This window comes from Prionailurus viverrinus, chromosome C1, assembly GCF_022837055.1.
Source record: "Prionailurus viverrinus isolate Anna chromosome C1, UM_Priviv_1.0, whole genome shotgun sequence".
In the NCBI taxonomy this organism is placed as follows: domain Eukaryota; kingdom Metazoa; phylum Chordata; class Mammalia; order Carnivora; family Felidae; genus Prionailurus; species Prionailurus viverrinus.
In genome coordinates this window covers 202,291,793-202,313,895 of record NC_062568.1, presented here as the reverse complement: position 1 = coordinate 202,313,895, position 22,103 = coordinate 202,291,793, and the positions used below count along the sequence as shown (strand labels likewise).

At 55.8% G+C, this 22,103-nt stretch overlaps 1 protein-coding gene across 2 annotated transcripts in view; it reads left to right on the top strand.

The window, feature by feature from the left end:
* The window catches only part of PADI1 (peptidyl arginine deiminase 1), a 39,436-nt gene that overhangs the window by 5,610 nt on the left and 11,723 nt on the right, over positions 1-22,103 (top strand). The window contains exons 2-11 of one of the 2 annotated variants that reach the window (XM_047871985.1): positions 11,710-11,890; positions 12,988-13,060; positions 13,683-13,744; positions 15,070-15,187; positions 15,331-15,456; positions 17,142-17,314; positions 17,464-17,567; positions 18,567-18,690; positions 19,077-19,184; positions 20,741-20,892. In XM_047871985.1, the coding sequence (XP_047727941.1) occupies positions 11,710-11,890; positions 12,988-13,060; positions 13,683-13,744; positions 15,070-15,187; positions 15,331-15,456; positions 17,142-17,314; positions 17,464-17,567; positions 18,567-18,690; positions 19,077-19,184; positions 20,741-20,892 (1,221 nt within the window). The remainder of the gene's footprint in view (positions 1-11,709; positions 11,891-12,987; positions 13,061-13,682; positions 13,745-15,069; positions 15,188-15,330; positions 15,457-17,141; positions 17,315-17,463; positions 17,568-18,566; positions 18,691-19,076; positions 19,185-20,740; positions 20,893-22,103) is intronic. The other variant, XM_047871986.1, reaches the window with a different exon arrangement.

The following is a 22,103-nucleotide window of genomic DNA, read 5'->3' as shown; positions in this document are numbered from 1 at the left end:
AGAGGGGCCCCAGACCTCCGAACTCTATCCCCGGGGGCTGGTGAAGTCCAAGTGGCAGGTATGACGGAGGGCACGGGAGAGACTCGTCCAGGATTGCCGTGTTTCTCCTGTCCTTAGAGGTCAGGCAGTCAGTTTCTGAGTAGCTGAGAGAAGGTGTGGCCTGCTGAACCCCAGTGGGAGGAAGCTTCTGGGAGGCAGGGTGCAGCTAAGCAAAAGGAAAAGCTTTCTAATTACCTGAGCTGTCAAAACACAAAGGGGTGTGAGAGAGTGAGTTGTCTGTCATAAGAAGTGTTCAAGCATAGAGCCCTACCACGGGCAGGAGGCGGGCCAAGATGATTTCCCAGATCCCTTTCTGACCCGAGCCTTATGCAGATACTTCACAGGCTCATTGTTTTAGGGCAGGCAGGAGCCAGGAGTTCCCGGGTGCTGCCCTCTTGGCCTTCCCTGACCTCACCCCTGTAAAGTTCAGGTGCGTGTGTGGGAGGAGGGGACATGACTTTCCTGACTCAGTGCCCCACATGCTGCCCTAGGCCTCGCCTGTCCACTGCCGAGGAACCATACCGAGGAGCTCATGTTGCAAAGTTTCAACATTTTCCTTTTCCCTTCCTGTCTCTTCCCCAGCGATCTCATCCTTCCGGTCCCCGCTGGGGACGTGCTCAGGGCACCCGCGTTCCTTTTAACGTCAGCCAGGACAGCACAAGAGAGAAGACAAACCTGCTGCTCCCTCCTCCCTTTGCCAGCTGTGTGACCCTGGGAAAGAAAGTTACTTAACCTCTCTGAGGTTTCTTCGTCTGCTAAATGAGGACAGCAGCACATACAGGGGAGGGTTGTTGCGAGGACGGATGAGATCATGAGCACCAAACACTGAGCACGTCCCTGGCCCATGGTAGGTGCTTGAAAATGCCACCCCCGATCCACCCCACCTCAGTATTACCTGTGGCACATGCCACCCTTACGCCCTACCAGGGGGGTGGGCACACGCCTTGCCAGAGCAGGTGGGCCTGGCGGGGAATTGCCCGTTGACTTGAAATTCCTCGTCCCACCCTCTGCGCCTCCTTCTGCGAGATTCTCTAGGAATCTACTCTGTTCTCCTTGCAGCCTCTTTATTAACCTGGTCCCCCGGGCCCGGGCTGGGGCGTGGGGTGCGGGGACGTGCAGGGTGAGTCAGGCAGGACGCTGCTCTGGGCGACACCGACGAACCGTGAACGGACCCCAGGGCAGGTGGGAACCAGTGCCGTGGGAACACGAAGGAGAGGACACCGGGATCTGGCCCGAGTGGCCTGGGCTGGTAGGGGGCTCGGGGGGGGGGGCAAAGGTAACGGTGACAAGGGCAACCTCATGCCTCTTAGGCACCCACGGTGTGCCAAGCGCTCTAAATGCATCATCTCATGGAATCCCTCCAACAGCCCTAGGGAGTAGCTCTTTGGATCAAGCCCATTTTACAGAGGGGGAAAATAGAGGCCCAGGGCAGTGGAGTGACCAGGTTTGAGGACGCCCACCACGCTCCGCACAGAGCCCACAATTCCCTCCACCGAAGGGGTGGCATTTGAAACGGGTCTTCGAGCACGCAGGTTTCTCCCCCCCCCCTTCCCCGTCCTCATCCCCCGCCCCTGCAGAGACAGGAGGAGGGCGCTGGGGAAGCAGAGGGCAAGGGCAGGGCCCCGGAAATGATGATAAAGACAACAGTGGTTACAGGTATGGTAATGACTCAGACCCTCTGATCTAAGGGGTGCTTTCAAACCCATTACCTCACCTGACTGTGAGTTTGGGCTGGATCTGGGGGCTGCGGGGTGAGACTCCCCTGGAGGCAAGCAGGCAGGCAGGTGTGACCTGAGAGGCTCCTGCCGCCGCCGCGGGTGGGCCCGGAGCTCGCCACAACCTCCCACTCCCGCTGGCGACACCCCCAAGAGCCGCCCTGCATCCACGGCCCCGCCCGCAGATCCGGGAGCCTGAGCGATGAGGAAAGGGCGCTGCGGACCCTCTCATCGAGGCCCGGGGCTCGGGTTCGTGGGTGGCGGATGGCATCGAATGAGAATCTGAGGCGGCAAGTGCCTGCCTGGCGTCACCTGCCCAGTGTGGGCACCAGGGAGAAACAGCAGCCCCTCCGGGGGTTCCCTTCCTCTCCCTCTCCCTCCCAGTCTGCGAAGCTCCTGGTGGGATAGCCTTGGCTCTTTTACACCTTTTCCATCCCGAGAGGCAGCCCAGGCACGGGAGGTTGCCTGGATGTGAGTGACAGAACCTGGAAGGCGGGTGGGTGGGCACAGGGCAGGGGAGACCTGCAGAGGCGGCCGTTGAGGGACTCATCTGCCACCTGCAGGGAGGAGAGAAACCGAGCCCGATCTCCCAGCACCCCGGAGATTGCGCGCTGAGACGCAGTGACTGAGCAAGGTGGGGGGCGAGGAGCAGGCTGGGCTCGGAAGGTCCGCTCTTCGCCCCTCTTCTTTTGTCCCCGTTGTTGTCCTCACTGTTTCTATTATTTCTTACTCCAAATAAGGGAGCTTTGCGCCAGGGCCGTGACTTGGAAATGTCAACTTTTGCCCAAAGTCGGGGACTGGCCCCCCGGAACCCCGCTCCCCTTGAGAGGCTCCCACGAGCCGGGAACCTTTCTGCCGCGAGCTGGGGGCCTGGGGCTCACGCCTACTCACTCTCGGGATGAGCGGGCCCAGGCTCTGGGGCCAGGAGGTTTGGATTCAAATCCAGGGCAGTCTTGGGTTCCGGGGTTTATCCCGAACACAAGGGCTCATTGTGCTCCCGCTCCAGGCCAGGCGCTGAGCTGGGTGCTCAGGTGACAGCAGCATTAGAGAGAGTCAAGTTGGGGGTGGGGGGTGGGAAACGGTTGCATTCTAGAGGGAGAAACGGGAGGGGCAGGCAAGAAGCAAGTATGTCAAAATGGGCAATGACGTTGGGTCACGGGGCTAGGGAGCATGGGGTTCGTGGTGTCCTCTCTATCTCACTGTCCTAAATTGGGCAGAGACGACGTCTCGGAGAAGGAGCTGGCCCCAGTGGATATCTGCGAGCCGAACATTGTGATTAACGAGAACTGCACGTGCAAAGGGCCTGGGGTGGGAGTGCGCCGAGCGTGCCGGAGGGGGAGCAAGGAGGTGGGTTTGTGGGGGGGGGAGAGGAGTCACATGGCCAGGAAGCCAGTTGCGGGCAGACCACAGAGGCTCTGTGGAAGGCTTACAAGCAGGAGGGACACCGTGGCTTAAAAAAAAAAAAAAAAAGAAAGAAAAGCGTGTCGAGAACAGACCGAGGGCGGCAGATCAGCCATTTTACAAAATCCGCGTGAAAGCAATTGGTGGTCCGCACCAGGGCGTTAGCTGTGAAGGAGGTGAGAGTGTCAGCTCTGGAGATGATGTGGACGTGGAGGCGTTAGGGTCTGCTGGGGTGCTGGGTGTGAGTGGGAGGGAAGGGGGGAGGCGGGGCACCCCAGGATGCACTTGAGGACGGAGAGGCAGTGCAAGGTGTTGGGCACGTTTGGACGGGGCGGGGGTGGGGAAGTAGGAGTGCGGTTTCGGACGCTTTACATTTATTTACTTATTTATTTCTATTAGTATCGTTTTCTAGAGTAGGAGGTCTTTTTTTCCCCTTCTTTTAACTATTCCAGTATAGTTAACATGCAGTGTTGGCTAGTTCCAGGTGCACGATACAGCGACCCAACAATTCTGTACGCCCGTCAGTGCTCCGGGCGATAAGTATGTTCTCCGTCCCATCCGCTATTTCCCCCATCCCCCCACGGGTAACCTCCCCTCTGGTAACCATCAGGTTTTGTGTTCAGAGTCTGTTTTTTCGCTTTCTTTCTCTTTTTTTTCTTTGTTCCTCTGTTTTGTTTCTTAAATTCCACCCATGACTGAAATCGTTTGGTATCCGCCCTGATGTCACCTGGCGTTGTACTCTCTAGATCCAGCCACGTTCGCGTACGGCAAGACTCGTCCTTTCTTATGGCTCGCTAATATTCCACTGTGCGCATGCGTATACGACACGTGTCGATAGCACGTCTTCTTTACTGTTCGTCTAGTGATAGACACTTGGGCTCCTTCCATAATTTGGCGATTGGTAAATAATGCTGCGACAGCGCGTGTATCTTTTCAAATTCGTGTTTTCGTGTTGCTTGGGCAAACACTCAATAGGGGGATGATGGGATCCTATGGTAATTCTATTTTTAGTTTTTTTGACTCACCTCCGTACCGTTTTCCAGAGTGGCTGCCCCAGTTTGCGTTCCCACCAAAACGCAAAAAGTTCGCATTCACATCCTTGCCAGAGCTTGTTATTTCTTGTGTTTTTGATGTTAGCCATTCTGATAGGTGTGAGGTGATATCTTACTCTTTCTTTCCTTCTTTCTTTCTTTCTTTCTTTCTTTCTTTCTTTCTTTCTTTTAGAGAGAGAGCAAGCAGGCGAGGGGAAGAGAGAGAGGGAGAGAGAGAATCTTAAGCAGGCTCCGTGCTCAGCTCAGGGCCCAATGCAGGGCTCGATCCCACAACCCTGAGATCATGCCCTGAGCCACAATCAAGAGTTGGACATCCACTGACTGAGCCACCCAGGAGCTTCTCTCACTGTAGTTTTGATTTGCATTTCCCCGATGATGAGTGATGTGGAGCATCTTTTCACCTGTCTGTTGGCCATCTGGATGTCTTTCTTGGAGAAATGCCTGTTCATGTCTCCCGCCCATTTTTGATTGGATTATTTGTTTTTTGGGGGGGGGGTTGAGTTGTATAAGTTCTTTACATATTTTGGATACTAACCCTTTATCAGATATGTCATTTGCAACCATCTTCCCCCATTCAGTAGGTTGTCTCTTAGTTTTGTTGATTGCTTCCTTTGCTGTGCAGAAGTATTTTATGTTGCTGTAGTCAAAGAGCCGATTTTTGCTTTTGTTTCCCTTGCCTCGTGAGACATATCTAGAAAAATGCAGCTAAGGCCGATGTCAGAGAAATGACTGCCTATGTTTTCTTCTAGGAATTTTATTGTTTCAGGTCTCACATTTAGGTCCTTAGCCCATTTTGATTTTATTTTTGTGGATGGTGTAAGAAAGTGGTCCAGTTTCATTCTTTTGCATGTTGCTGTCCAGTTTTCCCAATCCCATTTGTTGAAGAGACTCTTTTCCCCCAGTGCATATTTTTGCCTCCTTTGTTGAAGTTTAATTGACTATGTAATTGTGGGCTTTTTTTTCTGGATTCTCTATTCTTTTTTTATTTTTTTTAACGTTTATTTTATTTCTGAGAGACAAAGAGAGACAGAGAATGAGCAGGGGAGGAACAGAGAAAGAGGGAGACACAGAATCCGAAGCAGGCTCCAGGCTCTGAGCTGTCAGCACACAGCCCGACGCGGGGCTCGAACCCACAAACCGCAAGATCATGACCTGAGCCAAAGTTGGACGCCCAACCAACTGAGCCACCCAGGCGCCCCTCTGGATTCCCTATTCTGTTGCATTGATCAACGTGTCTCTTTTTGTGCCAGTTCCACACCGTTTTGATTACTATAGCTTGGTAGTATATCTCGATATCTGGAATTTTGATACTTCTAATTCTGTTCTTCTTTTTCAGGATCGTTTTGGCTATTCAGGGTCTTCTGTGGTTCCATACAGATTTTAGGATTATTTGTTCTATTGTGTGAAAAATGCTGTTGGTATTTTGGATTGTATTAAATCCATAGGTTGCTTTGGAAAGTATGGACATTTAAACAAGATTTGTTCTTCCAATTCAGCTGCACGGAATATCTTTTCATTTGGTTGTGTCATCTTTAATTTCTTTCATCAGTGTTTTATAGTTAACAGACTACAGGTCTTTCACCTCCCTGGTTAAGTTTATTCCTAGGTATTTTACTATTTTTGGTGCAATTGTCAATGGAATTGTTTTCTTAATTTCTCTTTCTGCTGCTTCAGTATTAGCGTCTAAAAATGCAACCGATTTCTGTATATTGATTTCGTAGCCTGCAACCTTACTGAATGCATTTATCAGCTCTGGTAGTTTTTTGGTGGAGCCTTTAGGGTTTTAAATACATGGTATCATGTTGTCTGAGGATCGTGACAATTTTACTTCTTCTTTACCAATATGGATGCTTTTTTCTTTTTGTTGCTTGGTTGCTGTGGTTAGGACTTCCAGTGCTATGTTGAATAAAAGTGGGGAGAGTGACGTCTTTGTCTCGTTTCTGACCTTAGGGAAAAGGCTCTCAGTTTTTCCCCATAGGGTATGATCATAGCTGTGGGTTTCTATTTAAGGCCTTTATTATGTTGGCATATGTTAACTCTAAACCTACATGTTGAGGGGTTTTGTCACAAATGGATGTTGAACTTTGTCAGATGCCTTTTCTGCTTCTCTTGAAACGATAATATGGTCTTTTCCCTTTCTCTTGTGTAGAACAGGTATTGGCTTTTCTTTGAATGTTTGGTAGAATTCACTTGTGAAGCCATCTGATCCTGGACTTTTGTTTGTTGGGAGCTTTATTTTATTTTATTATTACTGATTCAATTTCATTGCTGGCTATTGTGCTGTTCGATTTTTCTGTCTCTTCCTGTTTCATTTTTGGTAGGTTGTATATCTCTAGGAATTCATCCGTTTCTTCTAGGTTGTCCAGTTTGTTGGCACATAATTTTTCATAACATTCTCTTATAATCCTTTGTATTTCTGTTGTGTCCCTTGTCATTTCTCCTCTTTGTTTCTGATTTTGTTTATTTGAGTTTTCTCTCTCTCTCTTTTAGGTCTGGCTAAAGGTTTATCAATTTTGTTGATCTTTTCAAAGAGCCAGCTCCTGGTTTCACTGATGTGTTCAATTGTCATTTTAGTTTCTACTTTGTTTGTTTTGGCTCTGATCTTTATCATTACCTTCCTTCTACTGGTTTTGAGTTTTGTTTGTTTTTTAGTTTCTAGGTCCTTTAGGTGTAAGGTTACATTGTTTAGTTGAGATTTTTCTTGCTTCTTGAGTGAGGCTTGTACTGCCATAAACTTCCCTCTTACAACCACTCTTGCTGCATTCTGAAGATTTTGGACAGTTGTGTTTTCATTTTCATTTGTCTCTAGGTATTTCTTTTTAATTTCCTCTTTGATTTCTTGTTTCATTCATTGAAACATTCTTTGTTTAGAAGCGTGTTATGTAACCTCCAAGTGTTTGTGTTCTTTCCAGATTTTTTCTTGTGGTTGATTTTTAGTTTCATAGTGTTGTGATCAGAAAAGATGTATGGTATGACTACAGTCTTTCTGAATTTGTTGAGGCTTGTTTTGTGGCCTAATATGTGATTTATTCTGGGGAACGTTCCATGTGTACTTGAGAAGAATGTGCATTCTGCTCTTTTAAGATGGAATGTTCCAAATATATCTGTTAGATCCATCTGGTCCAATGGGTCATCCAAAGCCACTGTTGCCTTGTTGATTTTCTATTTGGATGATGTGTCCATTGGTGTAAGAGGGGTGTGAAAGTCCCCTACTATTATTGTGTTACTATCAATTACCTTCTTTATGTTGGTTATTAGCTGCTGCATGTATTTGGGTGCTCTCATGTTGGGGCATAAATATTTAAAATTGTATCTTCTTGCTGGATTGTTCCCTTTATGCTTATATACAGACACATTAAATTTAAAATGTCTGTTACTCACCTAAGGGAGATGTTCAAAAACAGTTCACTATAAGGGTCTGGAGATGGAAAGTGGGGTTTCTAAGCATCTCAGTGTGGCAGGTGGAGATCATCAAGCGGATGAGTGTCACCAGAGAGGACTGAGCACCAAGCCCTGGGGCCACGCGGGCTGGAGCCCCCTGGGACACACTCATAGGAATGTCTGTAAGGTGGCCCTGCCTGTCGTTGGGTGTCTACTCCAGTTATGTGTTCCGGATCTGGGGGATAACCCCCAGCCAATAGAATGGGTTTGGGGATAACCCCCACCCCCCAATAGAATGGGTTTGGAGACCCACTAGACCCATTGGGAGCTGGACCTGAGCTAACCCCATTGATCACCTGACTGCTAAAAGTCTCTGCTCTGACTGGCAGGTGGCCGTGACATGTGGGTCTCTTGGAATTAGCCTCAGTTCAGAGCCAGTGTCTACTAAAACCAGAAAAGTCTGATTATTTCCTTTTCCCCAGGGCACGTCACCTGGTAAGGGCTGTGAGTTCCTTTGGAGAAGGCTAGGAGAGAGGTGAACAGGGCCTATTTTTAGCAGTATGGCAGGGTCCTTCCCTAAGAGCACCTCATTGCCCATTTTTAGGAAGTTTACCAGCCTGCTGCTAAACACAGCCATGACAGTATTTAAAATGAAACTCTACATGTTTGCAATCAAGTAAATTATATTTAAAACAACGGTAACAACTCAAAACGCACCGCTTCCTTACGATGTTACTGGACTCTACTGCGATCTGTGCTCCGACATCATTCACCTCCGTCTGTCCGTCCGTCCGGTAGAACTAGTTACACATCAGGTGTGATTGTGTATTTCTTTGCAACTCTGAATTCATTGTTGTTACATTGGCAACTTGAATGTGGCTCTTGATGGAAGCCTCTGTACCACAGAAATTGGCAAAGGCTACAAACCAGGACTCACATTTATTGCTTTGATGAAGGAAAGGAGATTAATGCAGATTAACTTTAAAGGTGTGTTAGGTTGAGATTAGCACAAAAGGGGGGGGGGGGAAGCTGTTAGTCCAGCATTAGCTGACTCAGCAAAGAGGTTGCCCGAGGCACCGACGGAGTGAAAGTCTTCACTGCTTCCCTTCCATTTTCTTCTTCTTCTTTTTTTAATGTTTATTTGTTTTTGAGACAGAGAGAGACAGAGCATGAGCGGGGGAGGGGCAGAGAGAGAGGGAGATGCAGAATCCGAAGCAGGCTCCGGGCTCTGAGCCGTCAGCACAGAGCCCGATGTGGGGCTCGATCCCGTGAACCGTGAGATCGTGACCCGAGCCGAAGTCGGACGCTAAACCGACTGAGCCACCCAGGCGCCCCTCCTTCCATTTTCTTCTTGGACACAAATGAAAACATCAATCCACATTTATGTCCCTGATTAGTGGCAGGTCACAGGGACCACAGGGAGACAGAGTCGGACAGCAAGCACACTCAACTTCTGAGGCGTTTTCCTGTAAAGGAAGGGAGCTGAAGAGACGAAGGCTCCTCCACCTCAGGCAGATGGGTCGTAGGCAAGAAGCGGGGGGAGAAATTCGGGGCGGCCCAGTCCTGTCCCCATCTTGAGCACCAGGTCATTCTAGGGCCACACACAGGTTCCACTCGGACGTCAGAACGCAGAGCCCAGGCCCCAAAGCTTGGCCCCAGGGCTCAGAGCCGGAACTCTGGAGATGGAACCCCAAAATCGGCCTGACACCCTAGCCCCTCCCTCCCAGGCTGTCCAGCCCCCAGAAATGTTGTAAGGCTGCTGGGCAGTGACAAGGGTCCCTTGAGGACAGTGATGGCGAATCTGGGTGGGCTGCGGTCAACTGTGTGGGTGCAGGTGCACAGTGGGGAGGGAGGCAGTTTGACGGGGGCGGGGGCGGTGCTTAGGCCGTCGGATGGAGAGCAAGGCGCACAGAGAGTCAAGCGGTGCCGGGGAGTGACTGTGACACAGGCTAGGGACTCTGAGCCTGCGAACGGGAGGGAGAACAGGCAGCCCTGGGCTGCCCAGGGGGGATGGTGAGGGCTCCCCCTTCAGTGGCTGCGGAGCTGGGGGCTTCATGGGGTTGGTGTGTTAGGGGAGGGAGCTGGCAGGTGGGCAGGAGGAATCCCCGGGCTGCTGGTAGGGGAGTCTGTGGTGGGCGCAGTTCTCAGTGATGACAAAGTCTAGGGTCTGCCCTGGGAGAGGGTGGAGGACAGGGTCGCTGGGGAAGGAGGTCAGGCACTGGGATGCCCGGTGCCGGCCCATCACCCACCTGGCTTCTGAAATTGTAGGTAGTGGCAGACGTCGGCCCCCTCCAGGAATGAGGGCAGAGTGACAACGATCTGGAAGTGACAGGGAAGAAAGAGCACGCAGGACCCCCACCCACCTCTGGGCCCGGTCGGGGGGGAGTGAGGGGGAACTGGCCACCGTTGACAGGGCTGCAAGGGGACGCTGCCCACTGTGGGGAGCAGGTTTCTGAGGCTGCAGGAAGGTCAAGGAAACACTCTGAGATGAGATGAGCCCCCCCACCCCCCCCCGCACACCTGGTGACACATGGGATGGTCCGGGAGTGGGGGCGGATGGGAGGCGGGGTCAGATCAGAGGGGGTGAAGATCAGGGGGTACTTGGGTTCCCGTGCTGTTTAAACGAGGACGAAGGGCGTGTGAGATGGGGGTTCCCGAAGGTACCATGGCTCATGGGGACGAGTGGGGGTGGCGGGGGCGGGTCTGGCCAGCGGCCTGCAGGGCTCCAGTCTCTTCTCTGTCCTGGCTGCCTCTGAGAAATGAGGAGAGTGATAACTGCCTTGCAGGGCCGTGCTGAGCATCAAGGAGCCAGGCACTGAGTGGGACTTGGGGTTCTTATAACTACAACCCCCATCAACATTGTCGATGGAGGCAGTTTGATGGGCGCAGGTGACCATGGTGGCGGTTTCGGAGGGGTGTCTGGTTTCTCCAGAGGGTTTAATATCTGGCTGGGTTCTCAGCAGCCCAGGAAAGGATAGAGGCAGGACCCCTCTGGCCCAGCATCTTGGCAGACAGGCGGACGTCTGCAAGTGGGCTTGACCTTGAGCCTTGAGGCTGATGGCTCTGTCCTGGGGAACGGCAGGGAAGAGCCCTGACATGTAGGGGGACGGAGAAACACTGACGCATAGTTCTGTTGTTCAACTTCCCCTCTAGGGTATGGGCTCCGCATGCCAAGAGCCTCATGGAACCCTGGGGCCTAGCTATCAGAGCTGAGTGAGAGGGATAGGGTGGAGGGGGAGAAGGTGGGGGCAAGGTGCAACATTAAATGGAGTGATGGGGGGCTCAGTGAGAAGGCGACCTTTAAGCAGAACCCTGAAGAGGGTAAGGGAATGAGCCCTGTGGATATCTGGGGGAAGAGCATCCTATGCAGAGGAAAGAGTCAGTGCAAAGGCCCTGAGGCATGACAGACTGGCAGCTGCATGGACAGCAGGGAGGTCAATGTGGCTGGAGCAGAGAGGATGAGGGGGAGCAGAGTGGGGGAGGAGAAGGTCAGGGAGGTGGCAGGGGGCACATCACAGGGGGCCTGGTAAGCTACTGTGGGACAGGAGCCACGGCTTTTGAGCGAAGGAACAGCACAATCTGCTCAAGTGTGCTGTGTGTGGAACAGAGGGGGCACGGGTGGGGCCAGGGAGACCAGTGAGGAGGCTGCCCGGCCGTCAGGTGGTGAGAGGTGGATGGCCAAGTGGGTTCCCTGTTGGGTTGGAGAATTTGCAAGTATCAGAACGGGAAGCCTTGGGGTGGGGGGTGGGGTCTCCAGAGGTTGGCCGTCTCCGCTCTCTGGAGCCTCGGGGACCACTGTCAGCGTGCGGGGGTTTAAACCGTGGCTCAGCTCCATGCCCCGCGGCCTCTTGGATTCCACCTGGGCTCCGCTGAAGGGGCCCTGTCACTAGAGCCAATGCTCTGCTCCAACCCCTCAGGTTACAGTCGGGGAGACTGAGGCCAGAGGGCAAGGTGCCCAGGGCGGGGTCCTGGGGAATCAGTGGGGAGCTGGGCAGGTCTCCTGGCCAGTGGCAGGTTAGGGGGTGCTGAGGCTTGTGTCGCTTGGCTGCCCCAGCCCCCACTACCCTGCTGCGGCCTCCGTCCTGAGTCCCCCGGAAACCGCCCTCTCTCCTTTCTATCAGTGATGTGCCCAAGGGTGCCGAGACCTTCGGGGTCTCCGGGAGCCCCGGAGTGGAGGTGTTCGTGATCTATGACCCAGCACGGGTGACAGTGCCCACAGGCAAGACCCGCTGGCCCCTGGACGCCAACGTGGATGTGACCGTATCCGTGGACGCGGCCAGTAAGGACTTACATGATCTCAAGGTAAGCGACCCGCCCCCCCTTCCCGCCCTCGTCTCCACAGTCAGAGGCTGCATCTCCCAACCCCCACGCAAGCTCAACGCCACCCACGTATCACCTTCTGACACCTCCGTCCACGTAACGCGTCCCGATCCAGCTCCACAGACACCCCGTACACGCAACGTCACACGTACACGCGCGGATGGATACGCCCATAAAAACAGCCCGCCTACGCGTCCCCTCAAGTTCACAGGCACCTCCCCACTAAGCCCCGTGCCCGGCCTACACACAGACCCGGAAACAAGCCCCCGTAGCGGGCGGGACCCCGCAGCAACACCGCGGGCCCACGCATGCGCGCGTGCACGCAGACGCAGGTGCCTTGGAAGGCTTCTCTCTTTCACGGGTCACACCCTCGTCACTCACCCCCGGGCACCCACGGCACGCACGGCGATCCACTGGGTCACTGACTTGGCCCTTTCTCCCCCGACAGGCAAGAGGCAGAGGCTGTGCGGCTGTTCTCCCCCTCCAGAGCAGGGGCCCTGGAGCCTGCCAAGGGTTCAAATCCTACCTCCTCTGCTTCCTAGCTGCATGTCCGCAGGGGGGGAGGGGGCCGGAGTGGCCCCACTGTGGATGGGCCTGGACTCCTGGGGCCATGTTGGAGCCCTTGGCGTGCGTTCCGGGCCGTGGGAGAAGCCGTGACCATGGGCTTTTATTGGGGGGATGTCCCATTTTCCAGATGAAGACACAGAAGGCTAGACAGGCCGAGTAACTTGCCTCCGTCAATGGCGTCGGCGGCCCCTTCCCTCCTTTGTCCTCTTTGACGTCTCCACGGATTCCCGAGGGTCTCGTTGCTCCCTCTGGGATGCGCCCCGCACGGCCGGGCCCTGCTTGCTTCTTCAGCCCGGCCCTGGACCGGGGAGCCAGGCACAGCCTCTCTAGCGGGGAAGGCAGCCCTGAGTCCAAGCCGGGAGACTGTGAATCTTGGGCCTTCTGCGGCGGGGAGCGTCTTGGGGTGCCCAGGGGTCCCCACCTCTCAGCAGGACCGTCCCTCCTACTCCCTCTGCCACTGCCACCTCTGAAGGGGTGGCCGTGCTGGCTCAGGGCTGACGGTGTCCCCACAGGTGAAGGTCTCCTACTTCGGGAGGCAGGAGGCTGGCGCCCTGGGCCACAGTGTGCTTTACCTTACCGCTGTCGGTAAGTACTGCCCCCCCCCCTGCTCCCCTATATCCCCTCCCCCCTCCTTGTTGCCCCCCTGAGGGTCTTAGGGGAACCCCTCAGTGCAAGGCCCATGGCCATCTTCCTCCACCAGCAAGGAGCTTCTTCAGAGGCCTTCCATTCGTTCTAGAACCTCAGGGACGGAGACCCAGCAAGACTTAGGGCCACCAGAATCTAGAAACTGCACTGCCCACAGGTCACCAGCTAGACCCACCATAGGCCTCCTTTCTCTGGAGGCCTTTCTCCCACATGTCACGCTGTCGGAACCCCAAGATCCCCTGAGCCACGAGCCGCCCTCGGCCAGAGCCCGGGCAGCAGGCTCCGAGGACCGCAGGGCCAGCACCTAGAAGCCGGGCCTCGTCCCAACTGCCAGAGTCAGGGCCGCCTGGAGCGTGCACTTCAAGAGCCCGAGACTGGGTCCCTCCAATATCCAGAACCAGGGGGCGCGGCCACACGGCCCCCCGGCCTCCCAGGCGTTGGGTATGGTCCCCAGAACAGGGCTTCCTGGGTCTCATGAGCAAAGCTTGCCTCGGCCGGGATGTCCTGGGTCTGATGACGGGAGCGGGTGAGCCCCTGGCAGCCCCACTCCATCCCTTTTCAGACGTGTCCCTGGACGTCGACACGGGTCGCACGGGCAAGGTGAAGAGGAACCATGACGACAAGGTGACAGTCTCCTGGCTCCCCCAGATGGCGCGGTCGACAGGCAAACCCGGGGGTGGTGGGTCCTAGGGTCTGTGGTAGCCGAGAGTGTAGGGAACCCATGTGGGGACCTGCCAAACGGGCGCGGGTGGGCGTCACTTCCACCGTGCGATCGACATGCTGCGTGACTCCCGTGAGACCCTCTCTGAGCCTCTCTTGTGCCACTTTGGAGTTGGGATTGGGCCTTTTGCTTGATGCGCCTTCTATTTCCTTGGCTGTATTTGGACCCCCAAACGTGGTAGGTGCTTCATAAAAGGTCGCTGAGTGACTGACTGAAGGCTTCTGACAGAGGAGGCTGGGGTGACAGCCTCAGTTAGACCCCAGAGAGTGAGGAGGAGGGTGGCGTGAGTTCGAGACATTACCGCAGGGCAAGTATCTAGAAGCCATCCTGGAAGGGTAGAAGGTATACTTTATAGGGAAAGACCCTAGAGAGAAATCCTGGGCCACAGGGACAGGCTTTGAGGACAAGATGGGGAAGGGTAGCCATGGATGGCTGCGCAGGTTGTTCACTGCACAAGGTTGCTTGGCTAAGCGGGTGAGTGGGGCTATGATACAAGTCATGTCTAGTGCCCAAGCACAGGGCAACATTTACCCAGAAAGGTGGACAAGAGTGCCATATGGGTTAGCAATGGCCCTCTGAAGTCGCCCATAGGAGTTTGAATCTGACCTATGGGACTTAAGGCTCATTTCCCAGAGCGTTTCTTTCCTTCTCTGTGAAATGGGGCAAGTGAGCCGTGCCTTGTGGGGTCTGGTGCGCATTAAGTGGAGGTGTGTCAGGGAGAGCTGCGACCAGAGGCGGGGCTCCAGCTATCTTTCCCACCTCAGCTTAGACCTCTTTGCAGGGCCTGCAGGACTGAGGGTAGGTGCCAGAGATGTCTATGCGACAGGCCCAGGACAGTGCTGAGATGGAGAAAGTTTCCCTGGGATTGTCCAGCCCCATCAAGGTCGGGGTGAGGTAGCCTCTGTCCCCCAGGCAGGGCCAAAGCCCAGCAGGTTGGTGGAGGTTGTTTCTGGATATGGCGACACCACCCTTCCTCCTCCAGTGTGATGGCCGGGTGAGGCCCCTGGGTATGGTTGCCCAGGTTGTTCACTATACAAGAGTGGGGTGGATCTGGGTCTAGACACCTGAAACTCCAGTCCCCACATCTACGATGCCTCTTTAAATCTTTAAGCAAACCCAGAATACAGCAGTCTCCATTTTAAAGAAGCAGCCAGCTCTAGCCAGCTCCAGAGCCCCTTCCCAGGCCATCCGGGTCCCACTGACCCCCCAGTCTCTTGTTTTGCCACAGAAAACCTGGCGCTGGGGCCCTGAGGGCTATGGGGCTGTCCTGCTGGTGAACTGTGACCGGGACAGTGTCGTGTCCGCGGGGCCCGACCTCACCAACAGCCAGCTGGCAACACTGGATGGTGTGTGACTGGGGTGTGTGTGTGCGTGGGTGGGGGGGTGGTGTCCAGGGTAGTGGCGTGGGGTGGTGGAGGCTTGCGGGGTGGAGGGGGGAGCCTGTGGGTGGGGTGCAGGGAGAGTGGTCTCCAGGTGCCACTCTCTCCAGACCTGCAGGACATGTCCCCGATGGTGCTGAGCTGCGACGGCCCAGACAGCCTCTTCGACACCCACAAGCTGGTCTTGGATGTGCCGTTTTCTGATTCCAGAAGAGTGGGGGTCTTCTGCGCTAGGGGTGAGTGGCCTGGTGGGGCTGCTTTCCCCCCTGCTCCACTCGTTCTCTGCTTCCCAAGCTCTTTTCTTCTCTGACCCCTATCCCCACTCCCTTCCGGCATCTTCCATAACCGGCATCTTCCGGCATCTTCTGGCATCTTCCAGCGGTTCGCCGCATTTTACCTAAGAAGGAGGGTCCGAAACGAGTCCCGTTTTACAGAGGGGGCCAACTGAGGCTCAGGCGCGCGCATCCACCGTGTCCAGGTCACCCAGCCGACTGGGGTGGAGCAGGCTTCAAACCCAGGTCTCCAGAGCCCCTCCTCCGGTCGGTCAGCACGGGGTGAGCTCCGTCCAGGCTGGGTGAACTTAACCCTGAGCTGCCTTTACTCCTTTTTATAAATGGCAAGAGGTCTCTCCTCTTCCCTTCCCTCTTCCTCCTTACTGTCCTCTGTTCAAACTGACCCAGAACTTGTTGTTGTGGCTGAATGAGCCTGGCGGGAGCCAGAACGTTCCTCCTCGTGTCCCCCTGGTGGAAGTTCAGGCAGATGCCCCGCTCGGAAACACCGTGATACGGGAACATGAGCAAAGTCTCAGTCAGTCAACCGATAGCCTTTCCTGCTGTGAGTGAGAGCATGCCAGGGTGACATTTCCCAGACACCTTCGGGGGGGACAGAGGGGCGCAGGACAGAAGTACTATGGGCCAGGCACTTTGAAAAATAAATGAAGGCAGGGGCTGGGTGGGGGGGCGGGAGGCGCCTGGCTGGCCCAGTCGGTTGAGCGTCCGACTTCGGCTCAGGTCACGATCTCGAGGTCTGTGAGTTTGAGCCCCGCGTCGGGCTCAGTGCTGACGGCTCAGAGCCTGGAGCCTGCTTCGGATTCTGTGTCCTCCTCTCTCTCTCTCTCTCTGTCCCTCCCCTGCTCGTGCTCTGTCTCCCTCTCTCTCTCTCACACACACAAATGAATAAACATTAAAAAAAAGTAAAAATACATAAATAAATGAAGGTGAAATTCACATCGTACAAAATTAACCATTTGAAAGTGGATAATTCAGCGGCCCTTGACACGTCCTCACGGCTGTGCAAACACCACCCCCGTCCAGTTCCAAGACAGGGTCATCACCCCCCAGGGAAAACCTCATACTTCTCAGCTGTCACTCCCCCTCCCCTGCCCCCAGTCCTAGGCAGCCATTGATCTAGCCACTTTCTGTCCCTACGGATCTACCGATGTTGGACATTTCCTGTCGACGGAGTCATCCAGTATGTGGCCTTTTGCGTCTGGCTTTTCACTCAGCATAATATTTTCAAGGTTCGCCCGCATCGTAGCAGGTGTCAGCGCCTCATTCCTTTTTATGGGTGAAAAACATACCATTGTGTGGACATACTATATTTTGTTCACCCATTCCTCCGTTGATGGGCATTTGGGTATTTTGCACCTGTTGTGGCGCCTGCTTTTATCCCCGTATCTGACTTAAAGCTTATGCTGATCCCAAGAGATGCTGCCAGCCGTTTTATAGGCGAGGAACGGAGGCTCAGAGAGGTTGAGTCACTGAGCCAAGGTCACACAGCTTGCGCGTGGCCGAGCTAGAGAGGAGCGGCCAAGTAGATCTAACACGAAGGCGTAGTCGGCGCGGCCCTGGATTCCGGGCCTCTGGTGTCCTTCCTCCCATCCTTTGTCCCAGCACTGGCCCCTGACTCTGGCTCCCCCTAGGTGGGACTTCCCTTGAGGACTACAAGCAGGTACTGGGACCTCAGCGTCTGTCCTACGAAGTTGAGCGGCAGCCGGGGGAGCGGAAGATCAGCTTCTTTGTGGAGGGACTCGCCTTCCCCGACGTTGATTTCTTGGGGCTGGTCTCCCTCAGTGTCAGCCTGGTGGACACGGGGGTAGGAACTGCGCCGGTGGCTGGGATGGGGGCTGAGGGTTCGGGGGACCAGTCTGGAGTCTCCGGGGCCGGGCTGGCTGGGGGCTGGGGGGTCTTGAGGCCTGATGGGGCTCCCCGCAGGGCCCGCTTAGTCCTCGTTTCGCCCCCCAGACTCTGCCTGAGGTGCCCCTCTTCACAGACACCGTGGCCTTCCGCGTGGCCCCCTGGATCATGACCCCCAACACCCAGCTCCCCCTGGAGCTGTACGCGTGCAGGTGAGGCCTCACCCTCCTGTGCAATCCCACCATCTCTGGACCGGTAGAGACAGGAACAGAATGCCGCGTCCAGGGCTGGGCCCTCACTCACTGCATGGATTCACCGAGGGCACCCACGGGCGCAGGCTGGGTACGGGATAGCAGCAGGCTGGCTTGGGCCGGTCGGTTAAGGCCCCCAGCTGAGGTCACCGGCTCCAGCTTCAGCACCCCTGCCTCTACCCTGTCCTTCCTGTAGCAGCCCTGGAACAGCTCAGACTTAGTCCGGGCGGTGAGACCAGGCCCTGTTCGGGCAGCCGGGGGTTGCGGGAGTCCTCGCCTCGCTCTGGCGTGGGGTGCTGCGGGGCTGAGGAGAACACGGGACCCAGCTGCTGGTGTCTGCCGTGAGCCCCGGCCCAGCCTGGGATCCTAGTCCTGTGTGGCCCAGAATCCTCGTCAGTCCCCTCATGGACAGGTGGGCCTTGATGGGCGAGGCCACTCGAGGCCCCTGTGTCAGAGGTCAGACCAGTGGGAAGGGCCGCAGCTGACTTGGAACATAAGTCACAAGGCCGGGATGGTGTAGAGAAACAGGTTTGCTCTGTGGGTGTTTGGAGGGGAATTCTTTCTTTCCGTTTGCTCACGAACCCCACCCTGGTTCCTTTGCTTAGGCCAAAGGGGCAGGAGTAGAAGGGGCTCCCTGCCCCCTGGCTGCCACCTTAACCCAGTCCCCGGGGCCACCTCCTCCGTGGCTGTCACCTGGTTTTGGTGGCCCGCCTTTGGGCTCCACCCACCTGGGTGCCTTTGGGCTCCACCCACCTGGGCGCCTTTGCACTCCACCCACCTGGGCTTGCCCCGCCCCTTGCGCCTACCACCGGATATGATCTGGGGACATCACCTGACTTCTCTAGAGCGGGGGCTGTGTTCGAACCCCGAAACCCAGGGGCCACATGGGGCCCAGCGCCGACTGGACCCAGGCCACTGCCAGAGGTCACCATTATGTTCCCCTCTCTCTGGGTTTTGCAGTGTGGTAGACTCCCATGGCTCGAATAAGAAATTTCTGGAAGACATGTCTGACCTAGCGTTGAAAGCCAACTGCAAGCTGATCATCTGCCCTCAGATTGAAAATCGAAATGACCGCTGGATCCAGGTGGGTGGCCTGGGAGGCCTGAGCCCCTGTCCTTCACCCCGACTTTGGGAAATGGAGCCTGCACAGCTTTGGTCTCCCTAGAGAAGCCAAGACTCGGTCAGGGCAGGGGGGTGGGGGGCGGGGCGAGGCGCAGGCAGCTTCCGGAAACGCTTCCCCACTGCCTGTGTCACTCCAGTCTCTCCTGTTCCCTCGAATGCTCGGGTCCCAGACAGAGTCCTCTTCCAGTTGGGGTCCCAAGAGGCCTCACCTCCATCCCTGGCCCCCGTGCCCCCAGGTCTTGGGGGAAATCTGTGGCACCGCCCTGAGCGAGGTCTAGGGGTGGAGCTCACCGTGTCAGGAAAACCACGCCGGGGATACCACTGTGATCTCTTCCTCTCCCCTCCTAGGACGAGATGGAGTTTGGCTACACCGAGGCCCCTCACAAGGCCTTCCCAGTGGTCTTTGACTCTCCCCGAAACAGAGGCCTGAAGCATTTCCCCTACAAGCGGGTCCTGGTATGTGGCAAAGGGCAGAGGGGAGGTCCCTTGGGTGGCTCTGTAATAGGACCCTGTAATCAGTCTTCCCTGGTCCTGGTCCTTTAGCGGGGGCCAAAAAGACACAAGTGGTGGGGAAACGGGGAGACAGTGGGGGGATGGGACAGAACATGCAAATAGCATGCAAACAACATGCAAATCCTCCTCCCCCTTCTGGGTGGGGCAGGCCAGCAAAGTCGTCCTGGGGAACCCTTCTCCCCCACTGGGGAGTCGACAGAGGGGTCAGTCCTGGGGAGACCGCCTCATGGGGGAAAGGCACCAGTAGTGAGCCCTCATGACTCTTGCTTTTACGAGGTGGGGCCTCTTTTGGGGTAACACACTTTTTTCTGAACACCTACTGCGTGCCAGGCCCCATGTGGCCTCTTCTGCTCAGGCTGGGGACAAGAGCAGCCCCAGCAACCGTGCGGCCCTGACTTTACATGGTCACTCATCCAATCCACAGTCCTGTGGCTAGCTGCTGTCTTTATCCCCTCTTTCCTGAGGCTCAGAGAGGTTAGGTAACGGACCCCGTGCCACCCAGCTATGGGACCAAGGTGCAAAACAGAGGGGCCGTCTCCATACCCCTACTTCCAGGCTGAACTGCCTTTCGAGGTGGGCCCGAGGCCTGCAGCCTGTTTACCAATTCCCATACCCCCACCGCCAGGACAATGCCCGTGTTAGGGTGGGGGCTGGGAGGGAGATGCCCGGGAACTTGTGGGCACACAGAGCAGGGGCATTTACCTCAGCCTAGAGGGGCCAAGAGACCAGTCCCAGCGCAGGTGACAATGAGCCCTGTGGGGTGACTCTGAATCGACCAAGGGCTCGACCCCAACCCCAGGCTTCACCTGGCCAGGGCTTCCTCCACTGATCCCTGCCCTCATCGGTTTTTTTTTTATACAATTAAAAAAAATGTTTATTTAGTTTTGAGAGAGAGATAGAGACAGACAGAGCAAGACAGGGAGGGGCAGAGAGAGAGGGAGACACAGAACCTGAAACAGGCTCTGGGCTCTGAGCTGTCAGCACAGAGCACGACGCGGGGCTCGAACGCACAAACCTTGAGATCACGACCTGAGCTGAAGTCAGACGCTTAACCCACTGAGCCACCCAGGCACCCTGCCCTCGTCTTTACCCTGTCCCCCCTTCCACTTCTCTGGGTCTCATTTGCTGTTCTTTTCCCAGCTGCAAACGGAAGAGAAGATTTTTCCGACCTCTCCTCTTCCGTACCTATGCGTACGGACCTACGGGTGGCTCCCCAGCAGGTGCACCTTCACGAGCATCCTGCAAGTTCTAGTGTGCTGTATCGTTTATCATCTTTCGCTTCAAAGTCTTGCCTCGTTTCCACCTGGCTTCCTTCTTTGGCCCGTGCGTTCTTTCGAAGCGTGGTGCCTGGTCTCTCAGCGTTTGGGGATTTTCTAGTTATCCTGTTGTGGACTTGGACGTTAATCGGCCCCCCGCCCCAACCCCTGCCAAGAGCTGTCGCTTCCTGTCCTAACTGACCCCTCCTTCTGGGGTGGGGGGGCTTGTTGGTCCTCCCCTAGGGTCCCGACTTTGGATATGTAACCCGGGAGATCCTATTCGCTGGTGCCTCTAGCCTTGACTCTTTCGGCAACCTGGACGTCAGCCCGCCCGTCACGGTGGGCGGCAAGGAGTACCCGCTGGGCCGGATCCTCATCGGCAGCAGCTTCCCCAAGTGAGAGGCCCTGACGGGGGGTGGGAGGGCGCGGGGACCGCCGTGGCGCCCACCTGTAGCTCCCTCACCACCAGTACGGGTCTCCAGGCTCAGAGGTGGTCTTAACTCCCACGCTCAGTCCTGGAGTCAAAGACCCAGAGTCCTGGAATGTTAGATTTAAAAGGTCATAGAATCTTGGGGGAAAACTCAGAAACGACTGACCCACGGTCTCTTGGCCTGCGTAGTATTTCGTGAGCGTAATTAGTCGCCGACTCCGTATGTGCGGGGAGGCCTTCCATAAAATCCCAGATTTTCAGCTTCTTTAGAAACACTGGGGTTCTGGGGAGGTGATGTGCCAGCTGGAGCAGAGGCGGGAGAGGGACGGGTTAACCTCTCCCAGCAGGAGGTCAAAATAGCTGCTGTTCTAGCAATAGCTTAAAAAGCCCCGGGGTCACCCTGTGGCTACTGGTGAATGAGTGGCTGGTCAGGAGACCCGGGTGACAGAGGTGACTTGGTGGGTGCCCGCCCCCTCCCGCCCCACCCCCCGACAGCTGTCATCAGGCAGGAAACAAGGTGCCCAGGATTTAGTGCTCAGACAGGTGACAGTATCCTGCTGAATGGGTCCCCACCTTGCTGGGGGCCACCACAGAATGGGGTGAGCTGTGCGGGGATCCTGGTGGGGTCCCCTGTTTCCCGCCTGGAGATGAAGCCCGCTACAGGCACCGGAGCCCCTTCTCGTCTGTGTGGGGTTGGCATGGAAACCAGGTGAGCCCAGCTTGCTCCTCTCCCCAAGTCCCCAAGCCCTGACTGACTATTTAGAGCAGCCAGGCAGTCATAGCAAGGTCACCCAGCCCCCAGTGCTGACCCTGGTGGTCCCAGGGCTCTGGGTCAGGTGAGGCGAGGTTTCCTGGCACCAACCGCAGGCATGTAGCGGGGGGCCTGGGGCTAAGGTCGGCTAGAGCAAGAGGAGTGCTCGCCTTGGCGGTGACTCAGGCTCAGACACCACTCTGCGATCTGATCCTGCCCACAGCCCTGGAGGCGGGAGGACGCCGGGGCCTCTGGGTAGAATCCTGGACTTCGGGGATGGACCCAGGAGGAAGGAGCACAGTTGGACTTGGGTTCGAGTCCTGACCCTGCTGTATATACTAGCCATGTGGTTTTGGGTATACCCGGCACACAATAGGTGCTCAGTTAATTCATTCGAAGCAATTTATTTCATGCCTACTATGTGC